This window comes from Anabrus simplex, chromosome 1 (genome assembly GCF_040414725.1).
Source record: "Anabrus simplex isolate iqAnaSimp1 chromosome 1, ASM4041472v1, whole genome shotgun sequence".
Taxonomy (NCBI): Eukaryota; Metazoa; Arthropoda; class Insecta; order Orthoptera; family Tettigoniidae; genus Anabrus; species Anabrus simplex.
This window is the reverse complement of record NC_090265.1, coordinates 446009235-446026051: the sequence shown is the minus strand read 5'-3', so window position 1 is coordinate 446026051 and position 16817 is coordinate 446009235. Positions and strand designations below refer to the sequence as shown.

The 16817-nt window shown below is 38.8% G+C and overlaps 1 protein-coding gene across 1 annotated transcript in view; it reads left to right on the top strand.

Annotated features, from left to right (window-relative positions):
• The window catches only part of MTF-1 (Metal response element-binding Transcription Factor-1), a 111952-nt gene that overhangs the window by 82228 nt on the left and 12907 nt on the right, over positions 1–16817 (top strand). The window contains exon 6 of the mRNA XM_067146076.2: positions 1598–1751. Coding sequence (XP_067002177.2) covers positions 1598–1751 — 154 coding nt within the window. The remainder of the gene's footprint in view (positions 1–1597; positions 1752–16817) is intronic.

Genomic DNA, 16817 nt, shown 5'->3' with positions numbered 1-16817 from the left:
TCGGAACCCATACCAGTGCACAGGTTGTGAATTGGTGTACCGTGTCCGATGATGTAATATTGTATAAAATCAGCTTCATGGTCTGTATCGCACTTTAACACATTCACAACTAAGTTTTTTTTTTTTTCCACCTTGTCGATACTTTAATTGCTTAAGGCAACTTGTTGGTTAAAAGTGGTACATGTTTCGTATATTATTAACGTCTTCAACCACATAATACTGTTTAGATGAAAAATTCATATAATGACGAAGTATCAATGCTTGAGAGGAAGTGTCCTTAAAATTAACATAAGAAGATTAAGTTTCTGTATAAATACTTCATTGTTAGGGAAACGTGGACTGCAGATGAGCAATAATTTCAGTGTTGTTTGTTCTGCTGCATACCGTATTTATCAACATTTTATTTTTGACTTATGATTTCTCCATTAAACATTTCAAATACTGGACATCCTTTTTCTCTTCAAGGGGATATTTGATGAAAAGGTCAAGTGTTGAGTAAATAGTACTGAAAACGAAGTTCCATCTTCTTATGTTAATTTTAAGGACACTTCCTCTCAAGCATTGATACTTTGTCATTATGAATTTTTCATCTAAACAGTGTTATGTGGCTGAAGATGTTAATAATATACGAAACATGTACCACTTTTAACCAATAAGTTGCCTTAGGCAATTAATGTATCAACAAGGTGGAAAATAAAAAAATACTTACTTGTGAATCATGTAATATTGGACGTTTATTTTGTCGAGGATGTTGGGCAGAATCCATTAACAGTGGACCAGGGTAGTCTACAGTTACCACATATTCCCCTTTTTATGTCTGGCTCCATGGCTAAAGGGTTAGCGTGCTGGCCTTTGGTCACAGGGTCCCGGGTTCAATTCCCGGCAGAGTTGGGAATTTTAACCATAAGTGGTTAATTTCGCTGACACGGGGGCTGGGTGTGTGTGTGTGTTGTCTTCATCATTTCATCATCATGACGTGCAGGTTGCCTACGGGAGTCAAATCAAAAGAACTGCACCTGGCAAGCCGAACATGTCTTCGGACACTCCCAGCACTAAAAGACATACACCATTCCATTCCATCCATTTTATGCAGGATTACACCATTTTTCTTACGCCAGAAACTTACACCTCCAATAGATGCAGCCTACAGTACGTGGGAGTTACCCTTCTGCAGTGACACTTTGGGGATCGCCTAATTTCTCGTGGAACTCCATTCCCGTATCCTTCCTGCTCCCCAGATCTCACAGCCCCAGATGCCTACATATGGAAGATGTTGAAAGAATCAGTTTTCAAGACAGATGACCCACCTACAAATATTCCCAAATAACACAAGATGTCATGTTTTTGTATCCTTACCACTTTTGTACCACTTTTGTGTAACAACATGTTCAATAATCTTCAGAAACATTATGAACAATGTATGGCACCTGGTGTTACACATTTTGAACACATACTGTTCTAACACAAATAACATTTCAGATTTGTGTGTGTGTTTTGCCGCATATGGTATATCTAAAAATGTTTGGAGGAAAGTAATTTCACAAGTAAATAACTTTGGAGACAAAAAATCTTATGTGTTTCATTTCTCTTGAAGCAGTTTTTGGAAGAGGAAGATGATCAGATGGTGGAGTCTGATGATCCTGATGATCCAGGTGAAGAGACGATGGATGGAAATGCTGGTGACTTGTCAGAGATAAATGATGCTCAGGGAACTACTGTAAACACCTCATCCCAGGAGGAAAATCCACAAGGTAGGTTATCTGCATTTTTACTTCTCATCACAGATAAGAACATACAATCTCCTTCACGTAGTTTATACTACATGTTATGTAGCATGCTTCAGAAGTCTGCAAATATGACATGAATATTACTAACGTTTAAAATTTGAGTTTATTTCATGGATATTGTGAAAATACTACCTGGCTGAATTTAAGGTATCTATTCTTTACTGAGAATTAAGTGTTGTCGATGATTGTACAAAATAAGGAAAATTGTATTGTTTTGTTCCTTTATACGAGGCGTGTTTTTTAAGTAAGGTCCATTTGAAAATAAGTACACAACGAAACGTTATTTCAAAAATGTAAATTTATTTTCAGAAAGTACATACCTCACTCTATTTTTCGACATAGTTGCCAAGTTTGTTCAAACGCTTATCATACCTCGTAACCAATTTTAAAATACCCTCTTCATAGAAACTTGCCGCCTTCTCCGATAACCAAGAGTTCACTGCCGTTTTCACGTCGTCGTCGTCATCATTGTAATGGTTGCCACTGAGGTGATATTTGAGGTGGAGGAACAGATGGTAATCGCTTGGCGCAAGATCAGGAGTGTAGGGTGGGTGGTCTAAAACTTCCCAGCCAAAACTGTCCATTAAATCGTGGTCTGACCTGCAGTGTGAGGTCTTGCATTGTCATGGAGAAGGACAATTTCCTTTGTCAGCACGCCACGTCTTTTGTTTTGAATCGCTCTGCGTAGCTTTCTCAGGGTTTGGCAGTATGCTTCTGCATGAAGTCGACCAACAAAACACCATGCCTGTCCCAAAACATCCAACACCGTGATTTTGCACTGGGACAGGGTCTGTTTGGCCTTCACCTTTACAGGCGAGTGTGTGTGTCTCCATTCCACGCTCTGTTGCTTCGATTCGGCCGTGATATGCGAAACCCATGTTTTGTGTCCGGTTACGATCTGACTCAAGAAGCCACCACCTTCTTCGGCATAACGAGTCAAGAACTTCATCGCACACTCAAATCTTTGGTTTTTGTGGTCCTCTGTTAGGCATTTCGGGACCCAACGGGAGCACAGTTTCCTAAACTTTAGGTGTTCAGAAACAATGTTGTAAAGCACTGATCTCGACACGTCAGGAAATTCGTTCGAGATACCTGTTATTGTGAAGCGCCTGTTCTCACGAATCTTTGCTTCAACTGAAGCCATTAATCTCATTTTTTGGTCCGTATTGACGACCGTGTTTACATTCAATTTACAAAGTATACATTTATTATTCACTTACTCAATCCCTATAGTACCATGTTTTGTGGTTAAATAATCATAAAAGGTTGAAAAGTTGTGGACATGTTTCGCCCATCTTTGGTTTTTGTGGTCCTCTGTTAGGCATTTCGGGACCCAACGGGAGCACAGTTTCCTAAACTTTAGGTGTTCAGAAACAATGTTGTAAAGCACTGATTTCGACACGTCAGGAAATTCGATCGAGATACCTGTTATTGTGAAGCGCCTGTTCTCACGAATCTTTGCTTCAACTGAAGCCATTAATCTCATTTTTTGGTCCGTATTGACGACAGTGTTTACATTCAATTTACAAAGTATACATTTATTATTCACTTACTCAATACCTATAGTACCACGTTTTGTGGTTAAATAATCATAAAAGATTGAAAAGTTGTGGACATGTTTCGCCCTTCTTATTGGGCATCATCACTACATTAGCTAATCTTAAAACAAACAATTTTATTAAAAATGATTACAGTATTGTTAATGAAAAATTGAGATGAGGTATGTTGTGATATTTTAAAAAAAATTTCTTTGGAACAGTAGTTAAGATTTGACATGGGAAGTACAAGCACATGTTAAAATTATTGTAGTATATTCTACAATATTGTCTAAAAAATTATTTGTAATGATAGGAAGTTTTTAAAATCGGCATATATCTGAAACTGAAACGGATCCTCTTCTTAGTGAAAGTCAGTAATATTTGCTGCGGTCACTGCTAAGTAGATCAGAGGATGAATTTTGTTTTAAATTATGCGTTCTAATTGTTAAAATTAGGTTAAGAAGAAGCAGATGGTGTATCTTCGTTGAGTTGAATTGATATAAGATACACTCTGGTGGAATCGTTGAAATGGAGTATAAGTTGGAGATTTATATGTTTGAAAGTTATGTTGATTTCCACATATAGGTGTGGTCTTCCAGATGTTGTAGGAACCTCGACGGATAAAGTGTTGTTAAATCAAATACCGTGAGAGTGTCTATCTTGTTTTGTTAGCAGCGTTGAACTGTCTGCCAACCTAATTTTAACAATTAGAACGCATAATTTAAAATAAAATTCATCCTCTGATCTACTTAGCAGCAACCGCGGAAAATATTACTGACTTTCACTAAGAAGAGGATCCATTTCAGCTTCAGATACATGACTATTTAAAAAACTTCCTATCATTACAAATAATTTTTTAGACAATATTGTAAAGTATACTACAATAATTTTAACATGTGCTTGTACTTCCCATGTCAAATCTTAATTACTGTTTCAAAGAAAAACATTTTTTAATATCACAATATACCTCATCTCAATTTTTCATAAACAATAGTGTAATCATTTTTAATAAAATTGTTTGTTTTAAGATTAGCTAATGTGCTGATGATGCCCAATAAGAAGGGCGAAACATGTCCACAACTTTTCAATCTTTTATGATTATTTAACCACAAAACGTGGTACTATATGTATTGAATAGGTGAATAATAAATGTATACTTTGTAAATTGAATGTAATCAACTGAAGCCACCAAATCGTCTGTAATCAAAGACGGGCGACCGGAGCGGTCCTCATCATGGACGTTGTCACGGCCCTCTTTGAATTGTCGTACCCACTTACGCATTTTGCTTTCACTCATAACAGTATCACCGTACACTTCGCAAATCTGTCGATGAATTTCTGCAACAGACAGGTTTCTTGCTGACAGAAACCATATCATTGACCGAACCTCACACGCGGCAGGCGAGTTGATAGTCTTAAACATTTTGAAAGCACAGAACAGAACCATACAGGTTAGCTACAGAGCTGAAACTGAGCACAGTTGTTCCCGAGGCATGCCGGTACACGACGCACGCGCTCGTTGCGATATGCACGCGAACTACTAGTGTCTACAACAAAACGGACCTTACTTAAAAAACACGCTTCGTATTTATGGAGTGGTAAAGAATATTATTTTTATATGATTGGGAAAATGAAATTCTTTAATTGGAACCAAACAAGTTGGCATGTGATACATCTCTCTGGAGAGGATATTAACTCATTGGGCCCGAGCCACGGAACCGTTCTGTGCTTCGTTTCGGTGGACCAAACGCCGGACCACGGAACTGTTCCGTTGTCTCATTTTACTACGTAATTCAACTTTCCCTCAAGAGATGGCAGAGTGAGTTGTATTTGTGATTTGTGTAGGGACTCTTTCTTTGCAATGTTATATGTTCTTTGCTAATATATATCGATAGTGTGCTTGGTAATATTAGTTTGAAGTGGGCTATCTCTAGCTTTGAGATTCGCTTGTAAACAAGATGGCTGCCATTATAGAACTGATTTTTACCGATATACAACACCCTTTAGGAAGTAATGATGATTAGGAATGTAATTTTTTCAACGAAATTAGTAGTAACATTAGTACTAGTGTGAGCAACACTCCTGAAGAACAAATAGATGCGGAAACCGAAGAGGAAGTGCAAAGAGAAGACTGTGTTACAGCTCAGCAGGAGTATGGTCCCGTGATGCTAATAAAATAAAATGTTTTACAGTATTCCTTGTTCTGCAGTTTGTGGTATGAAAGCCTTTTTGTTTTCATGTATACTTAAATCTTTAATGGTCTTGTAAGTAAGAAATTTCTCGCGATATGAAGCGACACTATATTTCCTCCAAAATAATCCCAGCGCCAATGCAGTTTCAATCCAATAAATATGCAGGGCTCAATGGGTTAACAGATTTATCTCAAACATCCTCTGGAAGTGTTCACTCGTGAACTTCCGATGTCTCTTGAAATTCATTGATCTCTGGAATTGTACCTCAAAATCTATTGTACAGTGGAAACTCAATTCTCTGTTTTCAGAGGGACTATGAAAATAAAACTTACAACACGGGAAAACGGAAAATCCGGGAATAAATGAAAACCATTGACAATTTTGCTAAACATCACAAAAATGAAATGTGTATAATTATAATCTTACAAAAACTCCTAAACCAAACCAAACTACAGTTCCAATGGGCCTTTGCCTGTCAAGCAACCACTGCTCAGCCCGAAGACCTGCAGACAAGGTGACGCATGGTCAGTGTGACGAATCCTCTCGGCCGATATTCCTGGCTCTCTACACTGGGGTCGCCATTGCACCATTAGATAGCTCCTCAGTTAAAGGTAATCACGTAGGCTGAGTAGACCTGGAACCAGCCCTTATGTCCAGGTAAAAATGCCTGAACTGGCCGGGAATCAAACCCGGGTCTTCTGGATGAGAGGCAGGCAAGTTAGACCGTGAAACCGGCATCAAACATTAATTACCAATACGAGAGTTCAAAATCTCGATACTTTATATTCAATTTTACAGGAGAATCTTCGTCAGTTTCCCGTGAAAATTTCTTTCAGTTCATTAACTCTGATTAGCCAAACTCTTCGAAAAATCTAATAACGCCAAGCCAAACGACAATCGACCACATGTAGTTTTTAATTCTCTAATTTAATAAAATAAATCACATGAGATACGAAAGTGCCCAACATGGTAGCGAAATCTCTTCTTTTCTTAATCTTCCATTGTAATTTAGTCTCCGGTATACTGTTTATAGTCAGTTTCTAGAAATCTTGTAGCATGTAAATTAGGCCTACATCGACTTTAAGGTTTATGTTGAAATTGAGAACATGGTTTTGAATGTAAGTACCAATTCTCAAAAGTTCTCAAATGCATTATATTCAATTCTGCCCATAACTAATCCAATCAAATTGGAAAGAGGAAAAGAAATCATCAAAACTTCAAAACTCCGGTTATTCGTAACCTTGAGCTCAGCTGGAAGGCATGCTCGCTGCACATATCAGTACGAGTTGGAAATGATACAAACCATTTAAATGTAACTTACGGAAATAAAACGACTGCGGTTTTTGGCAGAATGACCATGTCTTGTTCAGTATTTGTGAATTTATGATTGTAATCGACCGTATGTTGGCCGATAGCCGAGAATTTGTAATATTTGACTGCATTGATGTTCAACATTAAAAACTTCTGGTCCGTATTGAAAGGAGATAACATACAATAAAGGGAAATTTGGTTGATCCACCTTTTTTTCAATACATAATATGTTGTTAATATAATCACAACATTTTTTATTCAGTACGGGTTTCGGTGTCTATGGACACCATCATCAGCTGAAACAGGTTGCATGAACAAAGATATACAAGTATGTAGTACATATAATAGACCCTTAGTAATAATTGACATTAATAGGACGAAGTAAAAATACAGTGCTTAAAAGAATATAAACAAGTTATGTGCATGTTGGTCAAAGGTATGAAGGTATGAACAAAGGTATTAACAAATGTTTAAAGACTTGATCACTTTAGAATGGTTAAAAAGTTTCAAGCGTAGCACTTCTAAACATTAGGTGAAAATAAAACACGGACATCTAAAAACTGACATAGGATGCAGTCCTTCCACAGAGTATTGATAATAAAGCAACATAAGTAGGTTTGATGGTGGCTTGTAACATCAACTCCTAAAAAGAAGCCGTCATTTATGAGGTACTCAAAGAAGTGGATCATATTGCAGGCAAAGAGAAAGTGATAATATGGCCAGAAAGTTCTTGATCCAATTCGGAACCTGAAGTTTGAAAAGAAAGGTAAGAGTTCAAATGAGATATTGGAAATAGGACAAAATTCTATAAAGTTTAGTAGGAGACTCGCCTCAAGCGGCCTGATGTATGCGTGGAGAGTGGCAAGGAGCAAGTGCTAGAGTTTGGTAGAAGCATAAAACATCATTAAGGGAGGGAAAGGGGTGGGTCAGGAAGGGGGGGTGATGGAAGGGACGGAGTCAGGTGGGCGTGCTAGGGAAGGATAACGTGTGACGTATAATCTGAAAAAACAAGCAATTTTTAGGGAGTTCAACACCGTTGAGAACTGAAATAAGAGAATAAAATAAAATTCTGTGCTTTTCGGAAATGTCGTTCAAGTTGAGATTAGGATTGAAGTATTTGTCACCAAGCTCAATAGCTGCAGTTGCTTAATTGCAGCCAGTATCCAGTAATCGGGAGATAGTGGGTTCGAGCCCCACTGTCGGCAGCCCTGAAGATGGTTTTCTGTAGTTTCCCATTTTCACACCAGGCAAATGCCGGGGCTGTACCTTAATTAAGGCCACAGCCGCTTCCTTCCACTTCCTAGGCCTTTTCTATCCCATCGTCGCCATAAGACATATCTGTGTCGGTGCAACGTAAAGCAAATAGCAAAGAAAAAATATATATATATATTTTGGTCTAGATGCATGTAACAGGTTTCCGTGATATCTAGTAAGGGGCCTTTGCTCAACGTGTCTACTATTGTTAAATCTAGTTGCACACTACCGGTCAAGTTGTTCACATTGCATGCAAGGTGAGTACTCTTTCTTTTTCTTCGTTTTTTGCCATTCCTTTCTTTAAAAAATATCTTGTTAATTCTAATTTTTTCATCATAAGGTTCTATTGGTTCCAACTTGGATTGGGAATTCTCATATCACAGGAAGAATCCATTATATTATAAGAAGTTGCATGGTTTTGCCTACATTTATTTTCTATATCAGAAATATTGGACCTTAAGCAAGACAGACACCCTCTGTGCCAATGTTCAACATTCATTTTTCTACCTGAAGATGCACTTGAAATATAGAACTCAATAGGAGCATCTGGACTTTGTATTCAGACCGTCATTTATACTTTTAATGTGTAATTTTGGAATATTCACTAAAAAAAGGGCAATTTTAATCATCATTGTAGAAAATCTTTGTGATATTCTCACAGTCTAATTGCAATATATGTAAACCTGAAATTTTATTTGTCGTAGATCAGTACAACATAATTTTATCTATCAACATTTCATCCACTCCACCATTTTATGTGTATATTACGGCACCACACACACAGTTCACTCTTTTAATTTCCACAATGTAATTTTGTTTTAGGACATCGGCAAATCAAAAGTGTATCTTATTTAGGCTGATGATGACCCATATAGGGTCAAAACTAGTCCCTTGATAACATATTGTAATGTATTTATAGACATTGCAATTATTGTACAGTACTGAGTAGTTGGAATAAACTTTGTAAAATTATATGTAGGAATATCCTTACAGAAATTTAACCAGACACGAGAAAATATAATCTAACCTCTGAAATCAGTGATGCGCTCTCCCATATGTTGAAGTGTAACGCATTCTTGCTTCATTTCAGTGTAGATTATTAAAATTAAGCAATATTTTACTTAGCCTTTATTTCTAACGTGTTAACAACTGCTATCAACCACTTATTTATGTATTTGTTACGGAAACATGTTCTCTTTCATTTCTGATTTTTTTATTTTATTTTTTTTATTGAACGGCGGTTGACTGGTATTACTAATAGACTCCAACATCGCCTTCAAATGTCGGCAAGTGCACGTAGCAAGAAAACGATACCATTCCGAAGATGACTCATCGCATTTTGGGCAAACGTTCCAGTTTTCTTATTCAAACAGCGTCACCTAACCTAACTTAACTGCACAATATGTATCATAAAAACATATTTTAAGCACCGGTAGATAAATGATAACCTTCTCGCTGTAAATTTACATGATAATAGCCTTTCCAAAGTGTAACCTGACATGAGAAAATATAAACTAATCTCCAAAATAAATGATGCACTCTGCCGTATTTTGAGGTGTACCCCTTTCTTACTTAATTGCAGTATTTAGCATTAAAATGAACAGATCGTTTACTTCAGCCTTTACTTTTAATGTGTTAACGGGTGCTATCGGATATGTTATTTACACGTTCGTTGCGAAAACATGTTCTGTAGGTTTTACTAATCGACTCCGACATTGCCTTAGAATGTTGATGAGAGAGCTCACTAGTGGGTATAGCTAGGAAACGATACCAAAGATTGATCGCGTGCAATATAATGGCTGGGTGCATAAATGTCGGTAACAAAAAATCGTGCACGCTCAATCGCTCGTAATAACGGATGTGTCAGTGATAGGGCTCTCTCTGTAACTGATGGATAATACACAGCTTAATATAGGAATTTTGAAGGGACAGAAAAAAAACTGACATAACAGGGTTCTCGTTATATCCCGTACTCGCTATAGCAGACTTCTACTGTAGTTTTAAAACCAAATTTCAACAAAAACATCACTACATTAACATTTCTTATCCAAACCAAGCCAACAGATAAAACTAAACTGATGCTTCGCACATGCTCATGTTTACATTTGAACGAACTGAATGCAGTGCCATTTTAGCTAATATCAATAGCTGCATTAAGGTATGATATTGTAGATCAAGGCTGTCCCACGTTCATTTCTACATGAGCACATTCACATGATAACTTAACACCTTGAGTGCCACGTGAGACCAGCGTTGACTCACAGAGCTTAATGCCATTCAGGCCGCGTGAGTCAGCTGTGGACTCACGTGCACTCTCCAAGTCTCAGGCCCCGTGGTGCCATACTGTCATCACACTTGACATTTAAACATATATTAAATGAAAGTAGGTGGCCAGTACGTCATGAATCTATTCTTGGCCTTCGATTTGCGAGTCCGATGTGGCACCACGTCACTGTAATATATCAACCAAAATAAATAAATTATGATATTATTTATTGTTTTCTGATCGTGTCATGTGTACAAATAACAAAAGATCGTACTGTATAGTGTACTCATTGTTCATTGTCTCACATCAGGGTCTATAGACGAATTGAAAACATAGGACAAAAAATAACACAAACTTTCTACGAAGAATATTTGTAACTGTCTCATTCGCAATCACACCACAAATTGGTACACTTTTTGCATATGAATATAAAGTATAACAAATTAGACTTTCTGAAGAAGTATGATTCAAACTGTGTTTCACAATCACATTCACACTACGATTCTGTGCACTTTGAAGAAACAGTCCAAACAGAAGAAATTTTTACAGGCTGGTCATTTGAACTTAGACTGTAGAGTCTTCCTCTTGGCATATTGCCTTCCTGATTCCTGATGGATCTCTTCTTAACAATTACTGCATCTCCGTCTTCCCTGCCGGCCTACATCCTCCAGTCGGTGGGGTAATACCTGTTTCTTTAGTACGTGTGGGGAAATGTGAACATTTTGATACTGTTACCTGTTATCTGTTCAACAATGTCCTCTTTGAACTGGGTAACAGATATACTCTTATTCCCAAGTTGATTGGAAATATAGATGGCATTTACTGTACTTGTGCCAATCAATATCTCTATAGCTATTTTTCTGTACCATTTTACTCCGTCTCAGGGAAGTACTATAGCTCTTTTTATGACCTGATAAATCAGTGTACGGTTTGTATTTGTTATACTCTATAACATTCCGTAGTTTTGGCACTTCACCATCCCTCCTCTGAATAGTGACCATCTCACCAGTGTGTTTAGTTGTCAAAACTAACACGTCTCTTCTATCATGCTATTTTTGAACAACCACACCAGTGTTACTTCCATGGGCTCTTGCCTCTCCTCTTGCTAACTTCCTTTTAGTAACATCGGTTGGATTATACTTCCAATTAGATTTCTTTAGTAGTTCATGAGCTAATGAGACAGACGTATACCAGTGTGTCAGGAAGGTGAGAACTGTGCGAGGATACGTGGTGACACATACAGCTGGAAGGTAGTGTCAGGGGCCGCGTGAGACCAATGTGTCACCACAATTTCAACACAATGTTATGACTACAATTTTGGCCCAAGATGACTAAAAGGTACATTTCTGTAATAAGATGCACAATTTTATACTCTATAGTAAAAAAAGAAAGAATGGCCTGGATGGACTTTTTTTACCGCATATGTGGCACTTAAGGTGTTAAGGGTATGCGGACGCCAGGTACGATTCCACTAATTCGACTACTGTTATTGGTACTACGACGACTATGTAATAATAATAATAATAATAATAATAATAATAATAATAATAATAATAATAAATCTAGAATTAAAAATTATATGAAAATATATTTACTCACATAATTAATGTGAAGGAGCCTCCGTGGCTCAGACGGCAGCGCGTCGGCCTCTCACCGCTGGATACCGTGGTTCAAATCCCGGTCACCATGTGAGATTTGTGCTGGACAAAGTGGAGGCGGGAGAGGTTTTTCTCCGGGTACTCCGGTTTTCCCTGTCATCTTTCATTCCAGCAACACTCTCCATTCTCATTTCATAGCATTTATCAGTCATTAATATCACCTTGGGAGTAGCGACCCCATTGTAATAATAGCCTATATCTGGTTCATTCATCACATCCCTGACCCGGTCAAGGACTGGAATACAGGTTGTAGGTTTTCATTTCAATTAATGTGAAATCTGGCACTGCATGCTCTCTGCAAGTTGAGGAAAGTCTGGTGTGTAACTGGAACAGACTGCTCTTAATGCGTCATTCAGGTGTGAGCCTGTCAGGCAGGATCGGTATTTGTTTTTTATTATGTTCATAGTGGAAAACTCGACTTGACAAAGATACAATCAACAAATTGACAAAAATAGGTTGAACCAAAACAAGATTGCATCTTCAGGGCAACACTGAGGGTAATGGGATATTTTTTACCATCCACCAGAGTCCAGAAATTGCCACATGTTGCGTTGGAGGATTTCAAAGAAAGGTCTGACTGAAGGCTTAAAATTTCCATTTCTATTTCTTCAGGATTATAATTTTTGAATATTTCACACACCCTCCCTCCAAGCTCACAAACGTCAACAGAAGCGAAGGGATTATTGACAAACATGATCACTGGTTCAAGCATTGAAAACTGGCTAAATCTGCTACCAAATTCGGACCAAAGAGTTTCAAGATGTTTAGCAAGAGATGAAAAATCACGCTTGCCACCATTTACTGTATCTACCATAGATTTCAAGTTTGGAAAATGTGAAAGGGAATTTCTACTTAAATGGACAATCCATACCTTAAGTTGCTTTTCAAATGCATTGACAATACTTACTGAAATATTATGATTTTTTCCTTGCAATTCGAGATTTAACTCATTTAATTTTGAGGTGATGTCAGCCAAGATATATCATCAAGTTCGTGATAATATTTCCTAGGAGATGATTTCATAAAGTCTCGTATGTCATCCAACAGGCAGCAAAACCGTTTGAGTGCTTTCCCTCTACTAAGCCACCTTACGTCTGCATGAAGGATGACGTCACCATACTCTGAATCTGACATACTTAAAATATTTCTGAACAATCGATGACGATCTTATATAATTCACAACATGAGTTACAATTTTCATGACATGATTGAACTTAAAACCTTTGCGCATAAAGCTTCTTGATGAATAATACAATGATAAGAAAGAAATTTTGGAAATGATTCATCCTTAGCACAAAGAGAGAAATCCATTATTTCTACCTGTCATAGACAATGCCCCATCTGTTGTTATAGCGACAAGCTTTGACGGTGGTAAGTTACTCTCTTTGGTGATTTTAACGAAAGCATTAAATATGTCTTCTCCCCTAGTACGTCCATGAAGTGGCAATAGCTTGACAAATTCTTCCTTTACTGTAAAATCATTAAAAACCATTGTAGCAAATACACACAACTCAACAATCTCAGACATATCAGCACTTTCATCAAACTGGAGTGAAAAAATGTTCGCACGATTTCAAATCCTGATGTAATTGAGATTCCATATTATTAGAAATCTGTTCAACCCGCCCAGCAACAGTATGGTGAGACAACTGAAGTCCTTTGATTGAAGATATCAATTCAGATTTATCTTTGTGAGATTCGAACAGTGATTCAGCGGCATTTAGCATAGCTTCTTTCACTACTTCCCCATCACTGAAGTTTTCTTCCTTTTAGCTAGGACTTAACAAACTTCGTAAGAAGCAATTGTCACGTTACGCGTTTGCTGAACTGGCTTCTTAAACACACATTGTTGCAGTGCTAATTTAGATTTTAGGTCTTTCACTTTGTGTTTTTTAGTTCAGAATTAACAGGAAATTCACTGTCAAATTTTTTGTGATTAGTCAAAAAATGTTGCTGTACATTACTTCTTTTAGGAACAGACACGCTAGCATTACACAATAAACACACAGACTTTGCTTTCAGTAAAGCAATACTGGTCCTCCCATTCACTGTTAAAGTTATAATTTCTTTGCCTTTTAGTCATGTTAAGAGTTATGTTTAATGAAATATAACTGATTATAAACTGAATAATTTAAAGTTTAAATAGTAATGAAAAAAAGCACACGAAACATGTTGAATATACAACTTATCACAACACAAGGCACTCGAAACGTATTACATAAGCCCTGCATAAGCTCACAAGTAATACTGAATGTTCGCCTGAAAGCTAGGAAGTGGGAACATTCCAATCGCAAGACTCTCATAAATCATTTGTTCATTGTTTACGGCACAGCTTTGTTGGGATTAAAATTACTTTGTGGGCAAATTGGGTGTCCCATTGTCATCCTGGTGAAACTCTGTCATGGTAGGTAGTTTATGGCATTGCAATCAAGTGAATCATAAGGAAGCGGTTCTGTTTGGCAGAATAAATATGCGGCTATATTTGGCTCTGTGAGTAGAGAGGGCCTTATACCTGGCCCCCCACAGTGAGAGGTTTGTGGAGGATTTCCAGTTGTTGCAACTACTTACATGTCGAATAGCTCTCTTTCTGAACCTTTCTTCTATCTCTTCACTAATTGCGGACACGAGTCAGTTAGGCCTAAATCACATTTATGGCTTACTCAAAGCTCTTTGTGTATTTGGAGGTACGGATATAACAAATTTCCTGACCTTGAGGACGGTATTTTTAAGAGAAAAGTAAGAATATTTATTGAAATGCTAAAGTATTGTTTTCAAATATTAAGTCAAATTTAATTTGGAAATTAATTGCGAAGGGCGCCATAAAAGGCCGCGTTCAACAGGGCTGTCGTAGATGGTCTTGGACAAAGGCCAAAATTATGATGATGATGATGATGATGATGATGATGATGATACGCTTTCGAGTCACAGTAGCTAAGAAAGTACAGACATTCACAAAATGTACGTTGAAATGCTTTCTGATATAGTGCTTACTATTTAGTCTGGTATCTGTACTACAGTAGTTTCACTGATCTGTGGACAAATACACTGACTGACAGAGCAAATGCAACTCCAAGAAGGAGTGGTTCGAAAGGGATGAAAGTTGGGGAAAAAACAGAGACGGCACGGACGAATAATTGATGTTTATTTCAAACCGATATGCAGGTTACACAATGCGCACGGCATCGACTCAGTAGGATGTAGGACCACCGCGAGCGGCGATGCACGCAGAAACACGTCGAGGTACAGAGTCAATAAGAGTGCGGATGGTGTCCTGAGGGATGGTTCTCCATTCTCTGTCAACCATTTGCCACAGTTGGTCGTCCGTACGAGGCTGGGGCAGAGTTTGCAAACGGCGTCCAATGAGATCCCACACGTGTTCGATTGGTGAGAGATCCGGAGAGTACGCTGGCCACGGAAGCATCTGTACACCTCGTAGAGCCTGTTGGGAGATGCGAGCAGTGTGTGGGCGGGCATTATCCTGCTGAAACAGAGCATTGGGCAGCCCCTGAAGGTACGGGAGTGCCATTGGCCGCAGCACATGCTGCACGTAGCGGTGGGCATTTAACATGCCTTGAATACGCACTAGAGGTGACGTGGAATCATGCGCAATAGCGCCCCAAACCATGATGCGGCGTTGGCTAGCGGTAGGGCGCTCCACAGTTACTGCCGGATTTGACCTTTCTCCACGCCGACGCCACACTCGTCTGCGGTGACTATCACTGACAGAACAGAAGCGTGACTCATCGGAGAACACGACGTTCCGCCATTCCCTCATCCAAGTCGCTCTAGCCCGGCACCATGCCAGGCGTGCACGTCTATGCTGTGGAGTCAATGGTAGTCTTCTGAGCGGACGCCGGGAGTGCAGGCCTCCTTCAACCAATCGACGGGAAATTGTTCTGGTCGATATTGGAACAGCCAGGGTGTCTTGCACATGCTGAAGAATGGCGGTTGACGTGGCGTGCGGGGCTGCCACCGCTTGGCGGCGGATGCGCCGATCCTCGCGTGCTGACGTCACTCGGGCTGCGCCTGGACCCCTGTTTTTTCAAGTCAACTGTTTTCCAAGAACTTAGCAGGAGTACAAGTACTCATTCAATTATACTGATTTGCGTCGTATATTTTTATATACGTACTTAACTTCCCGCAACCGTGACAAATTCTGGACCTTCAAAACATTCTCCACTCTACTTTGGCGTTCGACCGCAGCGCATGACCTTGAATGTGCCGCGCTGATCACCAGGAGCTGGCGGCTTTCTACTACAAATCTATTCGTCTGCGACTTCAACGTTATTTTTGATCTTCATATATTAGTTGATAGTGTTGTGACTTTGTGCATGACAGAATGTGGTGTCGTGTCTTCGTGCCTATCAGAGTGTGAAACTGACCTCCAATATTCATAAACATTGTACATGTTTTTACGGCTGATGATGACCTGGACTAAGGTCAAAACCGGTCCCATTTAAATAGGAATGTGATTACTGCATTTCTTTCTTTTAAGTATTGAATAGTTTGAACCTCCTTTTCAATTATTTAATTTTTAACATCAATAATTTCAATACGGAACAATGAAATTTTTATCTTTAAATGGACCCCTCGCACGTGCCACATGTCCCTGCGCCAACCATCTTCGCCACAGGCGCTGCACCGTGGACACATCCCTATGGGTATCGGCTGCGATTTGACGAAGCGACCAACCTGCCCTTCTCAGCCCGATCACCATACCCCTCGTAAAGTCGTCTGTCTGCTGGAAATGCCTCCGTTGACGGCGGCCTGGCATTCTTAGCTATACACGTGTCCTGTGGCACACGACAACA